Here is a 15,469-nt window from a genome sequence, read left to right as displayed (position 1 = left end):
CTAGTATTTCGTAAAGCATTTTGCCGCCATGGCAAGCTTTTTTGATCTCAAGGCCCGGAAGGCCGCCGCGGCGAATGGCGCATCATCGGGCAACACCGAGAAGCAGACAAGCGAAAATCCCAGAGCTCAGCCGTGGGTTGAGAAATAGTACGAGAATAATTCAGATTCTGTGCAGGATACAAACATCTACCGGCGAATAGAAAGAAGCTAATGGACTACCTGCCAGCCGTCCGAAAACCCTGAGCGATGTGACTGCCCAAGACCACACCATCACCGTCCTGCAACGGACACTCCAGGCATCAAATGTTGGTGGCATACGCTCTCCCCTTCCCTCCCCCACCCAGTAGTCCTGGCGATGATAGCGGCGGCTAATAGCCTGGATTTTCCACGCAGCTCCCGCATATGCTCTTCTACGGCCCCCCAGGCACCGGCAAGACGTCGACGATCCTAGCCTTGGCCAAGGAGCTGTACGGGCCCGAGCTGATTAAGTCGCGGGTGCTGGAGCTCAACGCGTCCGACGAACGCGGCATCTCGATTGTGCGGGAGAAGGTCAAGGACTTTGCGCGCATGCAGCTCACGAACCCGCCGGCGGGCTACAAGTCGCAGTACCCGTGCCCGCCGTTCAAGATCATCATCCTCGACGAGGCCGACAGCATGACGCAGGACGCGCAGAGCGCGCTGCGCCGCACCATGGAGACGTACAGCAAGATCACGCGCTTCTGCCTCATCTGCAACTACGTCACGCGCATCATCGACCCCCTGGCCAGCCGCTGCAGCAAGTTCCGCTTCAAGAGCCTCGACCAGGGCAACGCCCGCCGCCGCCTCGAGGAGATTGCGGCGCTCGAGGGCGTGCCGCTCGAGGACGGCGCCGTCGACGCTCTCATCCGCTCTAGCGACGGCGACCTGCGAAAGGCCATCACATACCTGCAGAGCGCCGCGAGGTTAGTGGGCGCGTCGACTGCGACAGCCGAGGCAGCAGCGTCTGCGGAGGACGGAGGGGACGGGATGGACGTGGACAAGAAGCCGGTGACGGTCAAGATCGTCGAAGACATTGCCGGTGTCATCCCCGACAACATGATTGACAGGCTGGTCAAGGCGATGCGGCCGCGGGCTGCGGGGGACACGTACCAGGCGGTTGCAAAGGTGGTGGAGGAGATGGTGGCAGACGGCTGGAGCGCGGGACAGACCATGACGCAGCTCTACCAGGCCGTCGTCTACGACGAGATGATCCCGGACACGCAGAAGAACAAGATCGTCATGGTGTTTTCCGAGATGGACAAGAGGCTGGTAGACGGCGCCGACGAGCACCTTTCAATACTTGACCTCGCGTTACGCATCTCCGGGATCATGGCTGGGAAGTAGCAGAATGGCAATCAATGGCGAATGAAAAGGGGTAATGGGTACAATGGGATTTTGGTGGAAATTTTAAATCGTTCACCAAGGGAACAGATGGGCTGGCTACATTATCCAGAGCACGTATCGGCAGATAATTGACGGTGCGTTCAGGCGAGGGGAAAGAGGCCTGGCAAGCTCTTTAGATTTCATTTTGTACCATTAGCGCCTCGTTACGGCGGATCACCGTCAGATCGCAGAAGCCCCAGAGTCCCATCCAATGTATCCCACACGTCCCCAGACGAGCGGCGCTTAGCTGCCGCTACCGCCGTCGCCGTCGCTTCCTTTCGGCTGACATGCTTTCTCGACGCCCCGGCCGACATTCCAGATGGCCGGCTCTCAGCGAGCCAGATGTCATCCTCAGCAGCGACGGCGTCCTCGCTCTCTTGGCCAGTTTGCCTGACCGGGTGCCGTCCTAGCAGCTGGTCGATCTCGCCAATGGTGTGTATCGAGTCCTCGAGCGCGAGCTGGCCCTCCTCGATCTTCTCGGCCACGGCCTCGAGCGTCGCGATCTTGGCGGACTCGGCCGCGAACACCCACGGCTTGACGCTGCCGGACAGGCTGAGCGCCTGCGAGGCGGCGGCAGCGGCAGCGCCCAGGGCGTCGCCGAATGTCTGCTTGCGGCGGGGCGCGCCCACGCCGCCCACGCTCGCGCCGGGAAGCGGATGACTGGGGATCAGCTGGCTTTCCTCGGCTAGCCGATCGAGCGCCTGGCAACTCTCCACGAGCTGTCGGGCGACGGTGGAGTTGAGGTGTGATTTCTGCGCGATGAGCCCCTTTTGCTCTTGGGCAACCGAGACTAGTTGCTCGAGGTACGGAGAAAGCAGGTGTGCGTAGGGAGGCGGCGTGGACGTGGAAGCTGCTGCCGGCGCTGTGCTTGGTTCGGCCCGGGGCTTGATGACCGGTCTGGGCTGCTGGCTGACGAGTTGGAGGAGGGCCTTCCGAGCTCCCAGGTATTGCGAGTACTTCTGCTGGATGATGGCGAGATTCTCTTCGATGCTGGCGGCGGCGTCTGCGCCGTCTCCAGATGCCTTGAAGGGTTCAGCGAAATCGTCAGTGGCGTCTCCGTCTTCACCCGCGCCGTCACCCGCCTTCCCGAGCTCGGCTTCTATCCAGTTGATGAGATGAGCCCGGGTCGTGTTTAGCGCCCCGAACTTTGCGCTTGTGCTGATGTTCTCGGGCCTCACTGTAGACCGCGACTTGACTTGGTCCAGGAGCTGCTCCTCGCGCTTCAGGAGCAGCTTTGCCCGAAGGACGTGCTTCTCTAGTTGGTCAGCCAGATCCTTCAAGCGCGAGCTGGTGGCTGTTTTGTCAAGCGTCAGCGCGCTTAGGAGCTCCTTTGGCACGTCTGGAAGAGGCCGGCAGTTGCTGAATATTTGCTCAGGGGCCAGGTAGTCGGCCGATGCCACAGGCTTTTGCCGTATCAGATTCAAGTGCTTCTCGATAGCCTGCAGCTTCTCTTGCTTTTTCTGGAGGCCGATAGTGGCCAAATGGTCGTGCAGGCGGTCAGATTTTTGTTGTTGTTGTTGTTGCTGTTCCACGGCCGTGGAGGCTTCTGCCTGGGGACGGCTGATTTCTAGGCAGCATGCCTTATGCTCACTGCGAGCTTTGATGTTGGCCGACAATGCTTCGAGATACTCTCTCCGAAGCCCCCGAACGGTCGGCGAGGACTTGGGTTTGCTCGCGTCGACGAGAGCCAGAGGCGAAGTTGCCGATCCATTCTCAAGACAGGAATCTAGCTGCAGAGCCAAGATTCGTCGGATCTGAGCCACCTCTTCCCGTGGCCGGATATAGGGATGCAGCACCTTCTGGATGCGTTGCAGGACTTCTTCAGGCGAACTCATTGTGATGAACGCCGTTTGCTGAACCGTACGGCGTCGACGGACAGACTTTGTTTACATGAATGAAAGTCCGGTGACGCGTGTAATGCACAGCTAACAGACGAGTTCGAAATTATTCTGTGCTTTGCCAGTTCCATGGACTGAGGGGCCTCATTCTCCTTTGACCAGCAAGTTTATCATAGCTAAATAGAAAGAAAGGAAGGCTGTCTCTTCTCTTTTAGTCTCGCGGGGTTTTAGGACTGGAGAAGCGGTCGATACCGACAAGCTGTTTGCCAATGACCTAGGGCAGTGGAGTGAGGTACCAGCTGGTAAATGGAGGCCTGAGGTCGAGTTTAGCTCCCTGGGCCTTACAGCCAATCAAAAGCTGTCGCGCAAGTCCGGAGGCTGCTCAAAAAATTCCGGCTGCCACTTGGACCTGCCAAGAAAGTGGACGACTTCACTGCAGCGCCCACCTCGCGATTGCCAGTTAATATCATCAAAACCCCATCTTCCAGTCACTTTTCTCCCACACTGCGCATAGGTCTTTCGATGCGTGGGTTGACTCATCTTCAGTCTGCCAGAGAGACAATAGTTTGGTTCGGGGCGGGGTCAGGCTAATTATTGCCACAGACCGAGCGCAGGCAGCCGTCGCGATACACTCTTTCCTTCCATTTCTCTTCACCAATAAAACCCAGAGCCGTGGTATTTCACCGTTGCTCCCTCTCAACTGCCCATCTTCGCGTCCTCGTTTTCCTCCACAACAACCGCCAACATGACGGACCACCATCGCGATGTCTCGCAGTACAAATACTCGGCTATGTCTAACCTGGTCCTCCAGGCCGACCGTCGGTTTGTCACAAGACGAACTGACGAGGCCACGGGGGACCCGGAGTCGCTGGCTGGCCGCCTGTCAATCAAGGATATGGGATCGCGCGTAGCCCGCGACTCGGCCCCAAAACCAAAAAAGTCTAGCACTATGCCGGATGTGGAGCGAGGCAGCATGCGGGAAGGTGCTAATATTCTACAGCACATCAAGGGCAAAGGCGACTCTGCCTCGCGTGGCGGCGGCATCCTGTCCGGCGCCGAAGCTACGATCGAAGGCTTACGGTATCGGCCACGGACGCAGCCTACACGCGACGCGTTCAATTTGATCTTGACCATCGTGGCTGAACACCTCGGCGACGTTTCCCACGAGATCGTCCGCAGTGCTGCCGACGCGGCTCTCGAGTACCTCAAAGATGACGACCTCAAAGACTTCGACAAGAAGAAGGAGATTGATGACATACTTGGCGAGTTAACGAGCCCCAAGCAGTTCAACGAGCTGGTGAATCTCGGCAAGAAAATTACGGATTACGACATGCAAGATGAAGAAGAAGAGACGGGAGACGCCGACCAGGATGGCGAGGACGAGATCGATGGCCGCCAGGGTGTCGCTGTAAATTTTGAGAATGACGAAGACGACGACGGCATGGTTGGTGTTGTTCGTGAGGAGTCTTCAGAGGACGAGGACGAGGCAGACCAGGAAGATCGTGACGACGAAGCTGCCGAGGTCGGCGAAGCAGGCCAGGATCGGGACGAAGAGGAAGCGGGTTTGGCGGACGAAGAGGACATGGTCATCGATTCGGCCCCTGACGCAAAGCAAGGCAACCTTCAGGAGAACACCATTCCCTCCCGTGACATCGATGCATACTGGCTGCAGCGTCAAATAGGCAAGGTCTATCCCGATGCCCACACTCAACACGACAAGACATTGTCAGCGCTACAAATACTGTCTGGGGAGCCAGACGAGCCAGGCGGTGAGGGAAGACAGCTTCGGGAGGTTGAAAACGATCTGATGGAGCTCTTCGACTACGAGCACCACAAGATTGTGCAAAAGCTCACCGAGAACCGCGAGAAAGTCGTCTGGCTTACGCGGCTGGCCAACGCCGACACCGAGGAAGCGCGTGAAGCCATCGAGCACCAGATGGCTTCGGAAGGCCTACGCTGGATCCTGGATGAACTTCATGGGAAGACCAGGGATGACGCGAAAAAGCCCAGGATCGAGATCAAGGTGGACATCGACTCGGCTGCATTTAAGGGCGAGCCCCAGAAACCAGAGCGCCCCGACGGGCATCTTGTCGGCGGCCTCCAACCGCGCAAGCTCATTAACTTGGAGAATATGATCTTCGACCAGGGCAATCACCTGATGACGAACCCAAGGATAACCCTTCCCAAGGACTCAACTAAGCGGACCTTTAAGGGATACGAGGAGTATCACGTCCCGCCTCCAAAGAAACGGAACGACCCAAGTGATGTCAACATTCCCATCTCGGAAATGCCTGAATGGTCTCGGATACCCTTCAGCTCGGCGAAATCCCTAAACAAAATTCAGTCAAAGTGCTATCCTACAGCCTTCGAGGATGACGGCAATATGCTCGTCTGCGCGCCAACAGGCAGTGGCAAGACCAATGTTGCCATGCTTACCATCTTACGAGAGATTGGGAAGAACAGGAATGCAAAGGGGGAGATCGACCTAGATGCGTTCAAGATTGTCTACATCGCCCCTCTCAAGGCTCTTGTCCAAGAACAGGTTGGCAACTTTGGGAAACGCCTGGAGCCGTTCGGCATCAAAGTCTCGGAATTGACGGGTGACCGTCAACTTACCAAACAACAAATATCCGAGACCCAGATCATCGTCACGACACCTGAGAAGTGGGACGTCATTACCAGAAAGGCGACAGACATCTCGTACACCAACCTGGTTCGTCTCATCATCATTGATGAAATTCACTTGCTTCATGACGACCGTGGGCCGGTCCTTGAAAGCATCGTCGCCAGGACAATCCGCCGAACTGAACAGACTGGCGAGCCGGTCCGTATCGTCGGTCTCTCTGCGACCTTGCCCAACTATCGGGATGTGGCTAGTTTTCTCCGAGTTGATACCGCCAAGGGCCTCTTCCACTTTGACGGCTCATTCCGCCCTTGTCCGTTACGCCAGGAGTTTATCGGTGTGACCGACAAGAAGGCCATCAAGCAGCTCAAGATGATGAATGACATTACGTATAATAAGGTCATTGAGCACGTCGGAACCAATCGCAACCAGATGCTTATCTTCGTCCACTCTCGAAAGGAGACGGCAAAGACGGCAAAGTACGTCCGTGACAAGGCTCTTGAGATGGACACAATTAGTCAGATTCTCAAGCATGATGCCGGTACTCGCGAAGTGCTGAGCGAGGCTGCTAACGCCGTCAACAATACGGACCTTAAGGATATTCTGCCATATGGTTTCGGTATCCATCACGCCGGTATGAGCCGAGCTGACCGTACCGACGTTGAGGATCTTTTTGCGAGCGGCCATATTCAAGTCCTCGTGTGCACGGCCACCCTCGCCTGGGGTGTCAACCTTCCCGCTCACACGGTCATCATCAAAGGCACGCAAGTCTACTCGCCAGAGAAGGGCAGCTGGGTTGAGCTGAGCCCCCAGGATGTGCTGCAAATGCTTGGTCGCGCCGGTCGGCCACAGTTTGATACCTACGGTGAAGGTATTATCATCACAACTCAGGCAGAGGTCTCTTACTATCTCTCCCTGCTCAACCAGCAGCTCCCAATTGAAAGTCAGTTTGCAAGCAAATTGATTGACAACCTCAATGCTGAGATTGTGCTTGGTAATGTCAGGGGCCGCGATGAAGGTGTTGAGTGGCTCGGCTATACCTACCTCTTCGTCCGAATGCTCCGTTCTCCCGGACTCTACAGCGTGGGGACAGAATACGAGGACGACGAGGCTCTGGAGCAGAAACGGGTCGACCTGATACATTCGGCGGCAACTGTCCTGAAAAAATCGAACCTAATCAAATACGACGAGAAGACCGGCAAGCTCCAGTCCACTGAGCTTGGGCGTGTCGCGTCACACTACTACATCACGCACGGGTCCATGGACACGTACAACAAGCTCATTCAGCCGTCTATCAACGACGTTGAGCTATTCCGCATTTTCTCCCAGAGCGCCGAGTTCAAGTACATTCCTGTCCGTCAAGAGGAGAAGCTCGAGCTTGCAAAGCTGCTCGCCAAGGTGCCAATTCCAGTCAAGGAAAGCATAGAGGAGCCAACTGCCAAGATCAACGTCCTTCTCCAAGCCTACATCTCGCGCCTGCGGCTGGACGGTCTTGCCCTTATGGCAGACATGGTTTACGTCACACAGTCGGCTGGACGTATTCTTCGCGCCATCTTTGAGATCACCATGAAGAAAGGGTGGGCTTCTGTTGCCAAGCTGGCGCTCAATCTGTGCAAGATGGCCGAAAAGCGCATGTGGCCAACCATGTCGCCTCTCAGGCAATTTCCCAGCTGCCCTCTCGAGATCGTGAGGAAGGCGGAGAGGATAGAGGTGCCTTTTAGCAGCTACCTCGACCTAGACCCTCCTCGCATGGGCGAGATGCTTGGCATGCCGAAAGCTGGCAAGACGGTGTGCTCACTTGTGGCCAAGTTCCCCCGTGTCGAGGTCCAAGCCCACGTACAGCCCATGACTAGATCAATGCTCCGTGCTGAGTTGACAATCACCCCAAACTTTGAGTGGGACGACGAAATCCACGGACTGGCGGAAACCTTTTGGATAGTTGTTGAAGATTGCGACGGCGAAGACATCCTCTTCCACGACCAGTTCATCCTGCGCAAGGACTACGCAGGATCCGATGCCAACGAACATGCTGTGGAGTTTACGGTCCCGATTACAGAGCCAATGCCCCCTAACTACTTCATCTCGGTCATATCCGACCGTTGGATGCATTCAGAGACTCGCCTCGCCGTCTCTTTCAACAAATTAATTCTGCCAGAGAGGTTCCAGCCGCACACGGAATTGCTTGACCTGCAGCCCCTTCCCGTCGCTGCCCTAAAGGCCAAGGACTTTGCAGCACTTTACCCGGGTTGGCAACAATTCAACAAGATCCAAACCCAGTCGTTCAACTCACTCTACAACACCGATAGCAATGTCCTCGTGGCCGCATCGACTGGGAGCGGAAAGACAGTCTGCGCCGAGTTCGCTTTGCTTCGTCATTGGGCAAAGCCAGATTCTGGCCGAGCGGTGTATATCGCTCCGTTCCAGGAGCTGGTGGACATTCAATTTCAGGACTGGCAGAAACGGCTAGCTAACCTCCGTGGAGGCAAGGACATCGTCAAGTTGACTGGTGAAACCACCAGCGATCTCAAGCTTCTTGAACAGGGCGATCTCATTTTGGCCACGCCGACTCAATGGGATGTCTTGTCGCGCCAATGGAAGAGGAGAAAGAACGTCCAAACTGTAGAGCTCTTTATCGGGGATGAGCTGCACATGCTTGGTGGTCAGATGGGGTACATCTACGAAATTATCGTGTCGCGCATGCATTACATCCGCACACAAACGGAGCAGCCGATGCGGATTGTCGGTCTGAGTGTGTCGCTCGCAAACGCCCGTGATGTAGGCGAGTGGATTGACGCCAAAAAGCACCACATTTACAACTTCAGCCCCCATGTTCGGCCAGTGCCATTGGAATTGCACATTCAATCATACACGATTCCACACTTCCCATCCTTGATGCTGGCGATGGCAAAGCCGACATACCTTGCTGTCACGCAGATGTCGTCGGACCAGCCCGCCCTCATCTTTGTGCCCAGCCGGAAACAGACCAGAGCCACGGCTAGGGATATTCTGACTGCCTGTCTAGCCGATGACGACGAGGACCGCTTCTTGCATGTCGAGATCGACCAAATCCAGAAACTCCTAGAGCGCGTCCAAGAAGAAGCTCTTGCCGAAGCCCTCGCACATGGTGTTGGCTACTACCATGAAGCTCTCAGCCAAAGCGACAAGCGGATTGTGAAGCATCTCTACAACAATGGCGCGATCCAAGTGCTCATTGCCTCCCGCGATGTCTGTTGGGAGCTTGATGTGACGGCGCACCTGGTGATTGTGATGGGTACACAGTACTTCGAGGGCAGAGAACATCGCTACGTCGACTACCCGCTCAGCGATGTTCTCCAGATGTTTGGGAAGGCTGCAAAACCCTCGAAGGACGGACGCGGCCGTGGAGTGCTCATGCTTCCGGCTGTAAAGAGGGAATACTACAAGAAGTTCCTCAATGAGGCTCTCCCGGTCGAGTCGCATCTGCACAGTTTCCTTCACGACGCGTTTGTGACGGAAATCAGCACTAAAATGATTGAATCGGGCGAGGATGCAATCAACTGGGTCACGTTCACGTACTTTTACCGACGGCTACTCGTCAACCCGAGCTACTACAGCTTGACCGATCCCACGCACGTGGGTCTCAGCCAGTACCTGTCGGACATGGTCGAGACGACTCTGAAAGATCTCACCGAGTCCAAGATCATCGACTTCGACGACGAGGACGGGACTGTCGCGCCTCAGAATGCTGCCATGATTGCAGCATACTACAACATCTCGTACATCACGATGCAGACTTTCCTGCTGTCTCTGACAAAGAAGACCAAGCTGAAGGGAATCCTGGAGATTGTGATGTCCTCCACCGAATTCGAGTCGATACAAATCAGACGACACGAGGAGGTCATTCTACGACGGATATACGACAGCATTCCTGTCAAGATGGCCGAGCCCGTCTTTGACTCGCCGCATTTCAAAGCATTTGTTCTGCTCCAGGCGCATTTCTCGCGCATGAATTTGCCCATCGACCTTGCCAAGGACCAAGAGGTCATTCTGACCAAAGTTTTGAGTCTCCTGAGCGCAACAGTTGATATCCTGTCATCGGACGGCTATTTGAATGCCATGAACGCCATGGAGATGTCGCAGATGGTGGTACAGGCCATGTGGGATCGGGACAGTCCATTGAAACAGATCCCCAACTTTACGCCCGAGGTTGTGAAGGTCGCCGAAAGGTTCGGCATCAAAGACGTGTTTGATTTCATGGAGAAGATGAACCCGGAGGAGAATCCAGACTACGGAAAGCTCGTAAAGGCGCTGGGCCTCTCGCAAGCTCAGCTCTCCCAGGCTGCCAATTTCACGAACAACAAGTATCCAGATATCTCGCTGGAATTTGAAGTCGAGGACGAGGAGAACCTCCGGTCTAGCGAGCCGTCGTATCTCAAGATCAAAATCGAACGAGAAGTGGACGAAGACGAAGAGTTTGATGCCACGGTCCATGCGCCATTCTACCCTGGAAAGAAGACGGAGAACTGGTGGCTGGTGGTTGGCGAAGAGAGCACCAAAACGCTGCTCGCGATCAAGCGAGTGACAGTCGGGCGAAGCCTCGAGCTCAGATTGGAGTTCACCGTTCCCACGCCTGGCGACCACAACCTGAAGCTATTCCTGATGAGCGATAGCTACGTCGGCGTTGACCAGGAGCCGACCTTCTCGGTGAAGTTGGCGGAGGGAATGGATGTCGACGACGAAGATGATGACGAGGACGAGGACGACGAGTGATATCCTAGTTACCGGAGGCGGCGAGGTGCTCGGTCTCCTGCTAATTATGCTTCGGAAATTGTACGATATTTGATCAACTGCTAACAATTTTTATCTTTTCTTTTGAACTACGCCAGAGTTCACATGTTAACTGGATTTGGATAGGCACTCAAAATTGATGTTTTTGTGCTCGAGTTATTATCGTGACTCTCCAACGACCACGTCGCCCTATCCGACGTCGCTGGGTGATCCTCAGGCTGAAGTCGGGAGTTGAGTGGGGTTGTTTCTCGGCTTGTTGTGATCAGGCTCAAGGGGGCGGATGGAGGGCTCAGCTGGGCACGCGGTCCCGCTCCAGAAGCAACGGCAACACCTGGCAAAGGCGGTATGGACCCGGCGAGCTACGGCGAGCCTGGCGATGGAGGAGTGCGACGGGGTTGTGGTTGTTGTTTTCATGAGCTGAGCTGGTTGCGCGGGCTGTGTGAGGGCGCGCTTGGGCACCTGGACCTAGATGCCCGGGGCTCGACGTGTATAGGGTATAAGCACAGGCGGGCATGTAGGCCTGTACCTAGACTTTAGTGTAGATAGACGTGTGGGCGGCCGACGTTGGCGTCGTGGATCTGACGCAGGCCTTAGGCGGGCCAGGGAGGGTACATACAGGTACTGTGCCTTAGCTGTGAGCTTGGGAGTCTGTCTCGGTCTCTCACATGGCCTGCCTAGCCGCCCCCCCTCCCCAGAACCAGAACCAGGGCAGCTCAGGACTAGGAGAGAGCTCCTACGCCGGGCGCTCGGACCACGCTTCTCGGTGCATTGCACCCAAATAATTTCTCTTTTTCGCGAATGCTCTGAAAACTTCCATTAAAGCCAACCTTGATTGTCTGGCGGCTGTGCATTGTAACCCGTATACCATCCGCGCAACTCATCGTGCTTCATCGCAACAAAAAGCCGGTCACGCGCACCCTGGGTTTTAGTCCTCCCTACACGCGAAGAACGCGTTAAGTTCTGCTTTCTGCAGCAACAACATCATCAAGCGCGCGCAACTCGAGACACACCTTCTTTTTCCTTGCCTTCGGTTGACAACTCCACACGACAAACCGCCACACCGGCTCTCACTCGACCTTCCCTATCGACATGTCTAGCGACGCCAGCCCAAAGGCGCCTGCCGCCGACGCCGCGTCAAAGGACGTCTCGCCTGCTGCTGCCGAGTCTAGCGATCAAGCCACTGCCCCCGTTGCGTCAAAGGTGGCCGACGCTGAGGCCGCGCCCGCGCCCGCGCCTGCCAAGGCTCCCGCGTCAGACGAATCTGAGAAAGCCGTTAAAGGTACTTTTCCTCTGTCCGCCGCATTACATGCATATAGATCGCGTTCTCGATACAATTAGCTAACCGTCGCATTCGCGAAAACCCAGCCGCCGACAAAACTGCCGAAAACCCTGTCGACAAGCCCAACGTCGAAATGGCAGACGACGCCGCGCCGGCTGCGGTCGAAACAGAGTCAGGTTCCGCCGAGCAAGATGCTGCCACCGCTCCTGCGGACGCGTCGGCTGCGACTCCGACGCCCAGCAAGAAGAGGGTAGCCCCGCGCAGATCAGTAGGAAGCTCTGAGTCAAAGGGCAAAAAGCTCAACAAGAAGGCTTCCAAGGCCAGGATCACGCACCTGGACGCGCAGCCGGGCGACCACTTCTTCGTGAAGCTCAAGGGGTTCCCCCAATGGCCTGTCATCATCTGCGATGAAGACATGCTGCCCTTCTCCCTCCTCAAGTCTCGACCAGTCACCGCCAAACGCCCCGACGGTACCTACCGCGAGGATGTCGCCGACGGTGGCAAAAAGGCCGCCGACCGCACATTCCCGGTCATGTATCTCCATACCAACGAATTGTAGGTTTTGGATCTACGATTTCTCTCCTGCCCTGCCGAGGGCATGTTGTTGCCACCATGCCCCCTATATTGTCCAAAGGCTAATCTTGTTTGCACTCAGTGGCTGGGTCCCGAACACGGACCTAATTGACCTAGATCCTGCGACCGTCAAGGACATGAAGACTGATCTCAAGAGGAAAGATCTGCAGGCTGCGCACGAATTGGCATCGCAAAACAACGGCCTAACCTTCTACAAGGACCTGCTGCACCAGTATCAAGAGGAGTTGCTCCAGCAAGAAGAGGCAGAAGAAAAGGCCAAGGCCGCGAAAGCCGCCACACCTAACAAAAAGAAAATCAAGGTCGTTTCTTCTGCCGACGACGAGGATATCGAGATGCCTGATGCAGCCGATGAGGAGACTACCCCGGTCAAGGAGAAGAAGACCAAGAAGCGCAAGGCTGAAGAAATCGTCGAGGTGAATAACAGGAGCCTCGTGCAGCCAGTATAGCCCTTGTCAGCTAACCTGTTCTGAACAGACACCACAGCGCACCGACTCTGTGAAGAAGCCCAAGATAAAGTTGACGACGAGCTCGACACCAAAGGCGCCCAACGGAACAGCTTCTGCATCAAAGCAAGCTAAGAGCGCAAGCGAGAAGAAGCCTGCAAAGTCCAAGGCCGCTAAGCCCAAGGAAGCTGAAGAGAAGAAGGTGGAGAAGGAAGTGGTGACGCCGAAGGAGCCCGAGGTGTCCCCTGAAGAGAAGCACGCGCGGAAAGAGGTAAGAGGCCAGAACTCTCTACCAGGGGCTGAACACGAAGCAGCTGCTAATCTAGTCCCCTTACAGAAAGAAGTTCTGTTCCTCCGTCACAAGCTGCAAAAGGGCCTCCTTACGCGGGATCAAGAGCCCAAGGAAGAGGAGATGGAGATCATGTCAGAATACGTGCTCAAGCTGGAGGGATTGCCGGACCTTGAAGTTAGCATCATTAAGGCCACAAAGATAAACAAGGTGCTGAAGGCGATCCTGAAGCTAGACAACATCCCGAAGGAGGAAGAATTCAAGTTCAAGCCGCGCTCGCAGGCGCTCTTGGACAAGTGGAACAAGCTCCTCGCTGCTGACGGCGCGCCAAGCGCACCTGCTGCGTCCGAGGGGACCAATGGAGTCAACGGCACATCTAAGGAAACCAAGACCAACGGCGTCAAGGCTTCCGAACCTGAAAAGACTAAGGAGGATTCAGCTCCTGCGGCGAAGAGCGACGAGAAACCGGCTGGCAAGCCTGCTGCCGAAGATGTATGACAACCACTCCCCTCACACCATGTATATGGTGTCCCATGATTGAGAACCAAGCAACTAACCCTGAATCTAGACTAAGGCCCCAGCAGCAGTTGAGGCGTCGGCTTAGCTGCCTCGATCAAGTCGCCCGCGGCACTATTTACTTGCCTGTGGAGGGATAAAATGAGGTCTTTTGACCCAGCAGAATTACAGCTGCTCATGACTTGAATGCGGGTTTGGCCGATTTGCTCGGCTCAAGCAACGAGAGGGGGCGTCACTCGCCCACCACGTCCCAGCCCGGCTCGAATGTCCTGATTCGCAGCAGCAGCAGCACATGGAGGCAATACCTCTGGGCGTGGTTCCCAGACACACAAGATCGTCTTTTTTTCCTATATTTCTGTAAAACTAGGCGGTTTTTCTTTGCTCTTGCTTGCACATGACCATTTTTTTTCTCGGAGGTGTCTGGTAGGCGGGTAAAGGGGGGAGGTGTTCTGGTTCGAAATACAGGCAATTATTCTATTTTTTTAACCCCCAGCTTTCCCTCTTTTACAAACCTCTCCCCGGTTTCCTCTTTTTCCTTGTTTAGTGTCTTTCTCTCGCTTTTGAGCACAGCCTTGGATGTTAGGAAAAGAAAGGCGAGCGAGGAAGGAAAATGGGGACCACGTGTATAAAGAGAGGGTGGCTGGGCTGTGCCAGCTCCGTGGACTCTTTAGCCAGTCTGTCTTGTTGGGGGAGAGGGGCTTGGTAGGGCAGCAAGGGGGGCATGAAGCCCGCCATCTTTCCTTAGCTGTCGCCGGGGAACCGGTTAGGTTCCCTTCTGCTCTCCGCCTACTAGCCAGTCAGATGTTTTTTTTTCCTAGCAAGAACGGTGACGGCGGAGCAGGTTTGGGAGAGAGAGAGACAGAGAGAGGGCAAGGGCAGATCTCTTTTTTTCGATTTCACGATTTTCCTTTTTTTTCCATCTTTTTTTCCCTTTTCTTTTTATCTTTCTATCTTTCTTTAGTTACTGACTTCGGTCAAACCTCAAACGAACAAAGCAAAGCAAAGCGAGCAGGCGGGCGGGCGGGTGGGCAAATTCGAACGATGAAGCAGGAGGGAGAGGGCAAGGAAAAATTATTGAAATTGATGTGATGTTGCTTTGTAGACCGGGGGGAGATAGCGCGAAATGCAGGCAATTTTTTGAGACGTTTTTAAGTCGTCGTTGGTCAGCGAAATGGAGTGCCTTATTTTTTTCTCTTTTCTTTACTTAGTTCTTCTCTTTTTCTGCTCGTTTGCGTCTGGTTCTTCATTCCATGGCTATGGCTATGGCTATGGATATGGACATGGCTATGGATATGGACATGGCTACGTAAGTACTACATATGGGTTGCTTCCTTTGAAAATGAATGAGGGGTTGTTTGCCTTGGCTATTGCTATAAGCCCGGACAGAGGACAGAGCCAGACAGACAAGCACGCAGACGGACAGATCTTTAAAAGAAATATAAATATCCATCTATCTTCTACTTTGTCTTCGTGCCTATATGCACGTAAGCGACTAATCGCTGCTGTAATCTAAGATGGTGGGAAGAACATGGCAAGTGGAAGTGAGAAAGTGACGGAGCAATGTGGAAGGGATTACGCATAACAGGAGGTACCTACCTACATGACTTGGGGCAGAGCCATCCTGGTCTCTCCCTGGTCTAGCAAGCAAAATAAAATAATGGGACTCATTGTCAATTTTATAGGAGTATAGGTCAAGGTTAAATTGCTATCAACATTTAT

At 54.9% G+C, this 15,469-nt stretch overlaps 6 protein-coding genes across 6 annotated transcripts; 5 read left to right on the top strand and 1 right to left on the bottom strand.

The window, feature by feature from the left end:
* Window positions 1–28: 28 nt before the first annotated feature.
* On the top strand, window positions 29–1,362 carry B0T26DRAFT_635881 (P-loop containing nucleoside triphosphate hydrolase protein; the record flags this gene model as incomplete). Its single annotated transcript, XM_060436771.1, has 4 exons — window positions 29–147; window positions 227–305; window positions 394–945; window positions 991–1,362. The coding sequence occupies 4 exons, from the start codon at window positions 29–31 to the stop codon at window positions 1,360–1,362; spliced, it is 1,122 nt and encodes a 373-aa protein (XP_060302759.1).
* A 203-nt stretch (window positions 1,363–1,565) lies between these two features.
* Window positions 1,566–3,236, bottom strand: B0T26DRAFT_736696 (uncharacterized protein; the record flags this gene model as incomplete). Its single annotated transcript, XM_060443358.1, has 1 exon — window positions 1,566–3,236. The coding sequence occupies one exon, from the start codon at window positions 3,234–3,236 to the stop codon at window positions 1,566–1,568; it is 1,671 nt and encodes a 556-aa protein (XP_060302758.1).
* Window positions 3,237–3,882: 646 nt separating this feature from the next.
* Window positions 3,883–10,769, top strand: B0T26DRAFT_42202 (Sec63 Brl domain-containing protein). The gene is made up of 2 exons (XM_060434913.1): window positions 3,883–10,671; window positions 10,756–10,769. The coding sequence occupies exon 1, from the start codon at window positions 3,985–3,987 to the stop codon at window positions 10,609–10,611; it is 6,627 nt and encodes a 2,208-aa protein (XP_060302757.1). The 5' UTR covers window positions 3,883–3,984; the 3' UTR covers window positions 10,612–10,671; window positions 10,756–10,769.
* Window positions 10,770–11,432: 663 nt separating this feature from the next.
* Window positions 11,433–14,166, top strand: B0T26DRAFT_686158 (uncharacterized protein). Its single transcript, XM_060440893.1, has 6 exons — window positions 11,433–11,908; window positions 11,995–12,463; window positions 12,564–12,915; window positions 12,977–13,216; window positions 13,283–13,726; window positions 13,803–14,166. The coding sequence occupies exons 1-6, from the start codon at window positions 11,719–11,721 to the stop codon at window positions 13,836–13,838; spliced, it is 1,731 nt and encodes a 576-aa protein (XP_060302756.1). The 5' UTR covers window positions 11,433–11,718; the 3' UTR covers window positions 13,839–14,166.
* B0T26DRAFT_686155 (uncharacterized protein) lies at window positions 14,166–14,767 on the top strand (the record flags this gene model as incomplete). The annotated part of the gene is made up of 1 exon (XM_060440892.1): window positions 14,166–14,767. A coding segment is annotated over exon 1 (392 nt), but the record flags the coding sequence as incomplete, so codon positions are not given.
* Window positions 14,768–14,786: 19 nt separating this feature from the next.
* B0T26DRAFT_686154 (uncharacterized protein) lies at window positions 14,787–15,361 on the top strand (the record flags this gene model as incomplete). Its single annotated transcript, XM_060440891.1, has 1 exon — window positions 14,787–15,361. A coding segment is annotated over exon 1 (337 nt), but the record flags the coding sequence as incomplete, so codon positions are not given.
* Between the last annotated feature and the right edge of the window lie 108 nt (window positions 15,362–15,469).

This window comes from Lasiosphaeria miniovina (genome assembly GCF_030549165.1).
Source record: "Lasiosphaeria miniovina strain SMH2392-1A chromosome Unknown B0T26scaffold_1, whole genome shotgun sequence".
Lineage (NCBI taxonomy): Eukaryota > Fungi > Ascomycota > Sordariomycetes > Sordariales > Lasiosphaeriaceae > Lasiosphaeria > Lasiosphaeria miniovina.
The sequence above is the reverse complement of the archived record's forward strand: the minus strand, read 5'-3'. Positions and strand labels throughout refer to the sequence as shown.

Coding starts and splice junctions, on each gene's coding strand:
- B0T26DRAFT_42202 (XM_060434913.1), top strand. CDS start 3,985: ATGACGGACCACCATCGCGATGTCTCGCAGTACAAATACTCGGCTATG.
- B0T26DRAFT_686158 (XM_060440893.1), top strand. CDS start 11,719: ATGTCTAGCGACGCCAGCCCAAAGGCGCCTGCCGCCGACGCCGCGTCA. Junction 12,916..12,976: donor AGGCTGAAGAAATCGTCGAG/GTGAATAACAGG, acceptor TGTTCTGAACAG/ACACCACAGCGCACCGACTC. Junction 13,217..13,282: donor AGAAGCACGCGCGGAAAGAG/GTAAGAGGCCAG, acceptor GTCCCCTTACAG/AAAGAAGTTCTGTTCCTCCG.